The sequence below is a fragment of the Epinephelus moara genome, chromosome 22 (assembly GCF_006386435.1).
Source record: "Epinephelus moara isolate mb chromosome 22, YSFRI_EMoa_1.0, whole genome shotgun sequence".
Lineage (NCBI taxonomy): Eukaryota > Metazoa > Chordata > Actinopteri > Perciformes > Serranidae > Epinephelus > Epinephelus moara.
In genome coordinates, this window is record NC_065527.1 from 560,443 (window position 1) to 571,336 (window position 10,894).

The 10,894-nt window shown below is 50.5% G+C and overlaps 1 protein-coding gene across 1 annotated transcript in view; it reads right to left on the bottom strand.

Moving 5' to 3' along the window:
- LOC126384217 (regulating synaptic membrane exocytosis protein 2-like) overlaps window positions 1–10,894 on the bottom strand; it is a 31,944-nt gene that overhangs the window by 6,949 nt on the left and 14,101 nt on the right. The window contains 21 exon segments of the mRNA XM_050035181.1: window positions 90–225; window positions 328–506; window positions 683–829; window positions 1,214–1,305; window positions 1,402–1,424; window positions 1,723–1,800; window positions 1,921–1,962; window positions 2,172–2,454; window positions 2,456–2,898; window positions 3,957–4,066; window positions 4,684–4,851; window positions 5,140–5,199; window positions 5,363–5,437; window positions 6,238–6,288; window positions 6,412–6,519; window positions 7,208–7,343; window positions 7,473–7,541; window positions 8,619–8,778; window positions 8,854–9,025; window positions 9,145–9,275; window positions 9,892–9,980. Of these exon segments, the coding sequence (XP_049891138.1) occupies window positions 90–225; window positions 328–506; window positions 683–829; window positions 1,214–1,305; window positions 1,402–1,424; window positions 1,723–1,800; window positions 1,921–1,962; window positions 2,172–2,454; window positions 2,456–2,898; window positions 3,957–4,066; window positions 4,684–4,851; window positions 5,140–5,199; window positions 5,363–5,437; window positions 6,238–6,288; window positions 6,412–6,519; window positions 7,208–7,343; window positions 7,473–7,541; window positions 8,619–8,778; window positions 8,854–9,025; window positions 9,145–9,275; window positions 9,892–9,980 (2,752 nt within the window).

Consider the following 10,894-nt stretch of genomic DNA (forward strand, 5'->3'; position numbering starts at 1 on the left):
AATAGGAGGGGCATGTTAGGGGGGGGGGGGGGGGGGGGGGGGGGTAGCAGGGGGAGGGGCATGTTGGAGCAGTATGTACTGATTCTTACGCTCCAGGTTTAGGGTCCTCAGCGTCGGGGTCGCGGCTCGGCTGTCGAGTGAAACGAGATTTAAACTCGATGGCCAATCCTGTCTCTACACTCCTCTGGACAGGAAGTCTCACCACCTTCTTCTTCTTCTCTTCCTCTGGAGACAGACAGAGAGAGAAGAAGAAGATGTGAAGATTTCAGGGCCTGACGTTGATCCCTGCAGGACACCTCTATCAACCCTGGTTAAACGGGGACTGACCCTCGGGGTTGAGCTGGGAGGCGCTCTGACTCTTCTTCCCCAGTCCCACCATTCCCATCATCTTTGCTCCGAAACTTGAGCGCCGCTTCTTGTCGTCGTCGTCGTCGTCATTTCTCCCGAGCGAACAAATCTCTCCACCAACGCTCGATGACTTCTGGAGCGGAGCTCCGGGTGCCGGCCTGCGGGAGAAGAGAGGAACAACCACACCTGTCAGTCACCTGTTGTGGAGGTGGGGTCTGGAGGTAAAGGGGGGTTGGGGGTTAGGGGGTGTGGTCACAGCAGCAAACACAGGATGTGGGTGGCGTCATTACTGTCGCTGTCTCCAGTTGGAGCGCCTCATTGGTTGGTCTCTTACTTTGCAGGCTCAGGCTCCTCCTCTGCTTCCTCCATTGATTCACACTTCTGAAGTGTAGCTCCACCCTCTGCTGCCCCCCCTGCTTCCTGTGTTCCCTCTGACCCCGCCCCTGACTCCACTGATTGGCCCTCCAGAGCCTCCGCCTGACTGTCTCAGCGAATGGAAGGAGAGAATGGCAGCATGCAGACAGAAACATGCAGGAAGAGATAGAATAATGAAGAGCAACACATGCTAGATGCTAACAGAAACAAGAGCATGCTAACCTAAAGAAAAATGCAGGTAACAAACATCATGCTAATGTAAAACGCTGTTAGGCTAACAATAGCTAACTTTAGCTACAATTTGCTACCCACCAGGTCAACTGTTCCCAGAGATCTGGTGAAACACTGTCAGGATAACGTTACTAGCTAAACGGCGATGAATATGCTAATAAGATGGTGTTTAAATAACAGTATGTTAATGCCAACATGTGTCATGTGTAGGTGTGACATCATAAACATTTTAATTTGCGATTGGTCGCCGGTCTAAAACCTGATCTTGGGGACAGATCGAGTGTCGCTGGACATGGCCGACACGTCGCTGACATCACTGTCTGATGACTTAAAGGACAGACTGTCCCTCATCTGGAGACACAGACAGAGGACAGAGGTGAGCAGGTGTGTGACATCATCAGTGATGTCATGTATTGTGTGATGTGTCAATGTGTTTCAGTTGCTCACCTTTGACGGATCCTTCATCACACCTACGGAGACACAAGAGGAGAGTTTGTTTGTTATTACGGCCACTGATCAATGATGTCATATTTTAGTCTCTGATGTCACAGGAAGTTTTTCAAACAAAGAAGTGGCATCACAACATGAAACACAGCCAATTATCTTCTGGTCCCAGACATCACAGAACGCATCATCAAGACTGGACTTCTGGAGAGTCGAGTGCACACCAAAAAGGAAACAGGAAATCCAAACCCAAGCTTATCCCTTCCTCTAATCACCACATCATCACAAACCAAGGTGTCACATGACTACAGGGGGAGGGGCTACCTCTCTGCGGGTGGGTGGGGCTAACAGTTGGTGCCATACCATTGGCTGTTTTGGTTTGCTGGTCCTCCCATGTGACCTCTGCATCATGATAGAGAAAGAGACGATTGGTCAGATGACACTAACACTCTGAACTGTGCAGGTGATCCGTCTAAAAACACCTGACCAGGATCACCTGATCCACCTGAGAATCTGACTTGCCTTTTCTAGTCCCTCCAGGTGTGGCTGAGCGTCTGTCTGGGTCTGACACGGACCAGTGGGATGTGATGATGTCGGTGTGATGAAGGAAAGATGAACACAAGAATGAATGAATGAATGATGACTGAGAATATCTACCACACACGGATCTACCAGACTACTGGTTCTATTAGTTCTACTGGTTCCACTGGATCTACAGGTGTGGACTAACTGGACAGACTGGTTTACACCCATCAAACCTGTGATGTACAAACCTGGAGTCAGTGGGGGCGGGACAGGTGAGGGGGCAGGTGAGGGTGTAGGGGTCGGTGTTGGGGCAGGTGTTGGAGCAGGTGGAGTGGGAAGAGCAGGTCCAGGAGGTGGCACTGATTGGACTACAGAAGGGGCAGGGGCACGGGCAGGGGCAGGGGCAAGAGCTGGTGCAGGGGCAGGTGCAGGGGCAAGAGCAGGGGAAAGAGCTGGTGCAGGGGCAGGAGTCGGTGCAGGGACAGGAGCAGGGGCAGGGGCAGGTGCAGGGGCAAGAGCTAGAGCAGGGACAGGAGGCAGGGGCAGGGGCAGGTGCAGGGGCAAGAGCTAGAGCAGGGACAGGAGTCGGTGCAGGAGTCGGTACAGGGGCAGGGGCAGGAGCCTGGGCAGGGACCGGGACAGGGGCAGGGGCAGGGGCGGGGGCAGGGGCAGGAGCAAGAGCTGGTGCAGGGGCAGGAGTTGGTGCAGGGGCAGGAGTCTGTGCAGGGGCAGGAGCCCGTGCAGGGGCAGGGGCAGGGGCCGGGGCAGGGGCAGGGGCAGGGGCAGGGGCAGGGGCAGGTGGTGGCTGGGGTTGAGTGGTTCCAGGAGGAGGTGGGGCTTGGATTCGTATAAGAGGAGGTGGCTGATGATTGCCAGGGGGAGGGGTTTGTTTGTGAACAGGGGGTGGGGCCTGTTGATGCGGAGTGGGAGGGGCTGCAGCTGTAATCGGTGGTCCTGTGGTGAGTGTGGCCAAAACTGACAGACAGCAGAAACGGAAAAAAAAAGAAAAGATGATCAGACCGATGAATGAAAACAAACAACCAATGAGATGAAGGATGATCACATGACCTGCTGCAACAGCTAACCATTTACATGGTTGGACATGAGGGCGGATTCTAATAAAACCCACCACATTAAGGTGGAGGTTCTTGGAGGGATCCCTCAGAGACAGCTGGAGGACTCGGCCAGGGAAAATGACATATGCTACTTTTATTAGCTTGCTAATCACCCGAACCAGGACCAAGACCAAGACCACGATCAGGACAACAGGATCACAGTGTGTAAAGATGCACAATGGCTTATGTGGTGGATGGGAGATTTCGGAGGGAGTGGATATTCAGGAACCAGCAGGACCTACTGGCCAACAATGATGAGTGGCTTATGAGCTGGTTCTGACTGCCATGCCCAGTGCTGCTGGATCTCTGCGCTGCGTTGGGCCTGGTGTTGCTAAGAAGCACCCACAGGAACCAAGCTGTGCTGGTGCTGTGCTGCACAATGTGGCACACCTGAAAAACATGCCACTACCATTTCATGCGTTTCAATGGCCATTTATAGGCACCTATGGGTGGGGCAAGATATCAGGATATTTTTGTGCGTAAGCACTTTCTGCACTAAGCTCTTTGTTCGTACGTCACCTTTCCTGCGCAGTTTTATAAATAAGGCCCCTGGACAAGGACTCTTCATGGATCCTGGAACAGCTAGAAACACTTTTATGTCAAATGTGCTCAGACTCAGAGGCTAGAGACTCAGACCCTGTGATGATCCTGGAACACTTCCTTGGACCTCGTGGAGGGACTACATCTCCCAGGCCACCACGCTCAAACCTCCTAAACCCAAACCCAAACATGGTGTGAGGGTTGGGGGGGGCTTGTCATTGGGGCTGTACTCGCATCAAGGGGCATCCCCACTAATACCAGGACCAAAGGTAGTTCCAGGTACTGTAACTGTGGCCCCTGCTGATCAGCATCATGAATGCTGCTGGCAGGTAGTCAGTTGATCTGACACGTCACCTGACAGGTAACTAACAGACGTACTTCTCTCCGGTGCTCCTTTGGGCGGGACGATGGGCAGCTGGCGTCCTCGGCGGCTGCAGACTGGCGTTCCCGTTGGACTCGTCTGGGCGGATCCGCCTCGTGGGTTCGCCCTGTCGGAACAAAAACAAGGGACTCAATCTACCAACCTGATCAGAGGGAGGCAAGGCAGCACCTGCAAGACCAAAGGTCAAAGGTTAAGCTAGGCATGCTACGTTAACTAACAAAAAGCTAGTGGCTAAAACTCTAATAGTGCTGAGGGTGGTGAATTTGCACATGCTAGGATAGTGAAGGAATGACCCACCCTAGTCTCGTTGTGGTTGGCTCGTACTTGTTGCTTCTGTTGGTTAGGTTGGTTGACATTGGTTAGGGTTATGGTAAGAATGACGGGGTGAGCCAATCAGAGGCAGAGTAAAGCAGGCCATTCCTTCATTAACCAAGGAAACACAAACTCACTAATGGTCGCTAATGTTAGCACGTTAGCAAACAAATAATCAACCAACAAACAGCCAATCAGCTCCAGCATGCTGCCAAACAAATAAAATAAAAAAAGAATATTAAACACATGTAGAAAGAAAATAACACACTGTGAGCCAATCAGGACGCAGAGGGGGAGGGGTTAAAAGAGTAGGGGTGTGGCCATTGTTCAAACAGACGTCATGCTTCTCTGCTTCATTCAACAAACACTGCGGAGGCAGAGCTGCTTTCCTAATGGTCTGGGTCGGATCACCTGGTCAGGGCAGGTGAGGGGGGGGCGGAGCGTCTGGACCTAAAGTGGGCGGAGTCAGCTCTGTCGGTGGAGTGGGAGCGTGCGTAGACGGGTCGGTCAGCCATCGCTCGCTGGTCAGCCGAGCGAGAGCGACTGTAGTAATCCCGCCGGTCCATCCCCCGGCTGAACCTGCACATCACCATGACAACTGTCAACCGTTGTAGCCGTGACAACCACTGCTGCACCTGCGGGAGGGGTTAGTTAGTCACGTCACCATGACGACTGCCAGGATGGTTGTACCTGTGGAGCGGCTGCGAGGTGGATAAACAGTAAGTCACTTATTTGGCACTACATTTCCCATGAGGCCTCAGTGAGGGAGCAAAGGAAGTAAGCGGTAAGGGAGAAAGGGAGTAAGTAAGACTAATGTCCTCTACACCTACACCTGTCTACCATCCCTGAGTCAAACTGTCCGTTTACCTCAGCAGTTCGTCATCGTAAGCGTCCGCTTCATAGGGGAAATCGGGAATGACGTCCTGACTGAAGAACAGAAACATGTCAGACACGCCTGCACCTGCACAGGCCACGCCCCCTCAAACTCAGACCCCCCTCACTGACAGGAAGTATATCTCTTTCAGTAATACTACGACTGCTTTCAGCCGTTGTCATCCTCTGGCTAACACTACATTACCCATAAGCTCACCTGTAGTCCTCACAGCTCCCATTCATCACGTGGTTCGTCCACGTCGGTCCAGTTTGTGTCGGACCATTAAAATATCTGACACACAGAGAAACACAATGATGACCAAGTCACAACTTTTATCCTGCAACTACTACTGCACCTACTTCAACTACTGCAACTACTACGACTGCTGCAACTACTGCAACTACCACTGCACCTACTGCAACTACTGCTGCAACTACTGCAACTACCACTGCACCTACTGCAACTACTGCTGCAACTACTACTAGGAACTACTACTGCACCTACTGCAACTCTGCAACTACAACTACTACAACTACTGCAACTACTACTGCAACTACTGCAACTACAACCCCTGCAACTACTACTGCACTTACTACAACTACTGCAGCTACTGCTGCAACTACTGCAACTAAAACTACTGCAACTACAACTACTGCAACGACAACAACTACTGCAGCTTCAGCTACTGCAACTCTGCAACTACTACAACTACTGCAACTACTACAACTACTGCAACTACAATTACGACAACTATTACTGCAACTACTGCATCTACAACTACTGCAACTACTACAACTACTGCATCTACAACTACTACTGCAACTTCCACAACTACTGCATCTACAACTACTACTGCAACTACCACAACTACTGCAACTTCTACTGAAACTACTATATCTACTTCAACGACTGATGCAACTACTGCAACTACTGCTGCAACTACTGCAACTTCAGCTACTGCAACTACAACTACTAAAACTACTGCATCTACAACTACTGCATCAACAACTACTAAAACTACTGCAACAACTGCAGCTATAACTACACTATTTAAAGTGCTACTGTGGTTGTTCCTTCTACAGCTGCAGTACCTGTCATGGGAATCCAGAGAGGTGGCAACTGACATTCTCCTCATTGGTCTCCTGAATGTTCAGAGACAGACAGTAAGACGGACCAGTACTAAGACCAGGACCTGTTCTGCATCCAGTAAAACCAGCAGTACAACCAGTGCTACGACCAAGACTACAGCTGGTACTGAAAGTTACCTTTCTAGGCTGCTGTACTGGCTGGCGTCAGAGTATGCTCGGCTTAGTTTGGAGCCTCGCAGCAGCCGCACAGCATCTTCTCGGTACAACGGGTACAGAGGGGTAACGCTGGCAACCAGAGGTAAAAGGTTTGGTAGTCAGAAGTCAGTGTGTAGAGGGTCAGGGATTAGGGGGTCAGACATCAGGGAGTCAGAGGTCAGAGGGTCAGAGAGTCAAAGGGCCATGGAGTCAGAGGTCAGTGCATAGAGGGTCAGGAGTTAGGGGTTCAGAGATCAGGGAGTAAGAAGTCAGAGGATTAGGGAGTCAGAGAGTCAGGGAGTCAGAGGTCAGGGCACAGGGGTTTGAGGGTCAAAGATCAGGGTGTAGGGGTTAAGGGGTCAGAGGTCAGTTGGTAATGGGTCAGAGGTCAGGGCGTAGTGGTTAGGGGGTCAGTAATCGAGAGTCGGATGTCAGAGGGTTGGGGAGTCAGAGGTCAGGATGTCAGAGGTCAGGGTGTAGGGAATGGGGGTCATAAGTCAGAGGGTCAGGGAGTCAGGGGTTTGGGGTCAGAGATCAGGGAGACAGAGGTCAAAGGGTTAAGGGGTCAGAGGTCAGGACGTAGGGTTTGGGGGTCAGTGATCAGGGAGTCAGAGGGTCAGGCAGTCAAAGGACCAAGGAGTCAGAGGTCAGGGTGTAGGGATCTGGGGGTCAGAGTTTAGAGGGTCAGAGGGTCAGAGGGTGAGGGATGATGAAAGAATGAAGTGGTGTAAAATGAATGTGAGGCCTTTCAGGAAGCTCAGTCTCCTCAGCTGGTTACCTGTGAGGAGGCGGTTGGCTCGGCGACCGTGACCTCATCCTGACCACATCTGATCGAGAGCAGTGATTGGACGACATGACTTGCTCTGGCACTGAGAGGGTGGAGCTGTGAAAATCCCGCCCATTCTGTCTGTAATCTGGACACAAAGGAAAGAGGAGGAGGAAGTTGAACCATCAACCCTGACCAAGAGTCTGGCTCTTAGGACTCAGTCAGACCAAGATCTGAACTGCAGGGGCTGTAGTGCATGATGGGACATGGAGTTCACCTGATATCACCCCGATGCCGTCTTCACAGTCATAGTCTGAGAACTCACTGTCACTGATCCTCTGAGATCCTGCAGAGACACAGAGAGGGCGGAGCTTTAATCCTGTAAGCAGCTCGTCGGTAATCCTCCACAGGAAGGTCAACTAATCTGACCCACAGGAACCGCACAGGGAGATAAGAACCTCCTGATTCCACACACAAACATTCAACAATAGCTTCAGATTTTACCACATAACCTCCCCTGAAACCTCCCTGGGAACACCTCAAGGACTACTGAAACCCCCTTAACCACATCTAGACCCTTTAAAGAGCTCCTGGAGTTGGTTATAGATTATTGGAACAGCAAATGGCACATTCAGACTCCCTGCAATGATTCTGAACCCCCCATGAAGACCACTGAGACCCTCAAAATGACCTTAGATCTCACCAACCTCTCTAAGATCCCCAGGACTGTCTTGAAGACAACTGGACCCCCCTTTCCGAACCCTAGAACATTTCTGATGATTCTTGAGCACTCGGGACATAAAGAGGACTGAGCCATCACCACAAGGATTTCTGGAATCCCAGACCCCTGTCAGGATACCTGTAGACCCCAAACACATTTTTAAGGAACCCTGGAATCTCATCAGCCTCTGAAACACAGCTGGGTAAACCTCGCAGAGAGGACCGCTAGAACCTTCTGGAGAAGAGTTGGACCTTAAAGCATCTTTAGAACCCCCTCAAGGAAGAACCACTTCATGAACCGTTGAGGCATCACCACAGACTTTTGTAACCATCTTGTAGCACTGGGGCGGCTTTGAAGACAATTGGAACCACCTCAAACCATCTGGAGGTCTGTTAGATGGAACACCACTCAGAACCTACAGAACCCCGACAGGGATCTCTGAGACCTCAACTAAAGACCACTGAGACCTTCTTAGAGAACCTTGAAATAGAGACTCACAAACACATACACACACACACACACACACACGTGTCATTACCTGAGTTATAGTATGGACCTTTGTCTGGCAAAGCATCATGGGAGAAAAGTAAAATAAAGTCAACAGAAGAAGAACAAATAAACAAAACAAAATGAACTGAAAACAAAAACAGGACTGTGTGTACTCTCAGTGTGTACTCTCAGTGAATGTTCTGTGAGTCTCACTCTGCAGCCTCCTGCTGGGCGGGGTGTCCTCAGGCTGCAGTCCTCTCCTCTGCAGGTAGGGGGAGGCATTGGGAAGCGGCACCGAGGAAACGTCATGGAGCTGCAGTTTGTACCAGTGAGGCTGATCGTCTAGCAGAGCCGACTCCAGCTCTATGAGGACCTGAGACACAGAGACAGCTGTCAGTACATGTATGGAACATGTCGAGTTCTATGTGTTCTCCATGAACGTTCTGACCTCTCCCAGGAACTGGCTCTCCTCCTCTCGGACTCGTGCCTGATCCCAAACCGTCAACTCCAACATCCGTTCTCTGAACTCCCGCCGGTGGACCGGAGAGTACATGAAGGTCTGGTTCCACCGAGGTTCCACTGATTTCTTCACCGTCTTTGTTCTGCGCTTACTCTTATCACTGCGATAAGGGGGAGATGATCAACAGCTAATCACAGAGCAGGACCCACTGCTGCTTACACAGAACCAGACCAGAGGTTCTGCAGGTTCTACATAGAACTGACTGGTTCTTTTTTATACCTTCTGTCCGGCAGGAAGTAGATCTTAACGTAAGGGTTCCTCGGTCGGCCGTCGTCTCGGACAGGAAGTTCTTTGGCTCCGAGAACCGTGACAATCAGCTGATGACCGACTTTATCGTACCACAGCTTCACCTGTAGAGATCAGGACAGCAGCATCAACAACACAACAGAACCTACAGCCTACAGAACAGCAGAGGAATCCCAGGCAACAGGAGGAGAACCCTGTAAAACAGGGTCGCTACGGACCAGGAGCGGTAAAAGAGCACACCAGAACAAAGCAGAACCTTGTGTAACAGAGCACACAGAACAGCACCCCGTAGAACCCCACAGAACCCAGACACAAACTCAATAAAACATTGAGAGCCCTGTAGAACACCAGTAGAACCCTCAACCACAAGAGAGTAACCCAGAAGAACCGCAGAAGAACCACAAACAACAGACGGGGACCCAACAGAGCTCAGTGGAACCTCTACTGCACTACATGTATCTGACAGCTACTGCCTAACCACTGTTTGCTTGGTAACCGGATTGTGGGCGGGGCTTAAAACTATGAAGAGAACCACAGACGGGCGGAACGTCTCACTCCTCTCTGAATCTATGGTTACCTGAATTCTTGGAACCAGAGGACGCCTGTTTCCGGTCTGAAACATACACACACATCACCATGGAAACGGCTATTAACTGAGAGCTGATTGGCTGTGGGGGAGGGGGGCCATGTGGTCGTGCAGTGCATGCTGGGTAAACTTACAGACACTTGTCCGGAGAGAACGCTGGGGCTCATGGGAGACGTGACAGAGATGGACGGACCAACTTTCTGAGAGTCAAAGGAACTGGAACCTGCAGAGAACATAAAGAGAACGTAAAGAGAACTAAGTCTTGTCCTGTCTCTTTGTAGTTGTTTTATCTCTTTGTGGTCATTTGGTGTCTCTTTGTGGTCGTTTTGTCTCTTTGAGGTTATTTCCTCTCCCGTGGTCGTGTCCTGTTTCTTTGTGGTCATTTCATGTCTCTTTGTGGTCATTTGGCAAGGCAAGGCAAGGCAAGGCAAGTTTATTTGTAGAGCACAATTCGTACACAAAGTAATTCAAAGTGCTTTACAGAACAAGAAAATGCATTAAAATCACAATACAAAATAAAAACATAAGTAATCATTATAAAATGAACTTTAAAAGAGAAGAGTGCAGATAAGATCCTTTCAGTCATATGCACAGTGAAACAGAGCTGTTTTGAGCCTAGATTTGAACATTGTCAGAGTAGAGGCCTGTCTCACATCTTCAGAAAGACTGTTCCAGATTTTAGCTGCATAAAACTGGAATCCTGATTCCCCATGTTTAGTCCTGACTCTGGGCACCAGCAGGAGGCCGGTCCCAGAGATCCTCAGAGTCCGAGATGGTTCATATGGCACTAACATGTCAGAGATGTACTTTGGTGCTAGGCCGTGGAGAGACTTGTACACAAGCAGAGCTGTTTTAAAGTCTATTCTCTGAGCCACAGGAAGCCAGTGTAGAGACCTGAGCACAGGACTAATGTGCTCGTACTTCCTGGTTCGGTTCAGGACCCGAGCAGCAGCATTCTGGATGTACTGCAGCTGTCTTACGGCCCGTTTGGAGAGGCCAGTGAGCAGGCCGTTACAGTAGTCTAACCTACTAGAGACAAATGCATGGATAAGTCTCTCCAAGTCAGGTTTAGACACTATACCTTTGATTTTGGCAATGTTTTTTAGATGGTAAAAAGCTGCTGATGTTATTGATTTG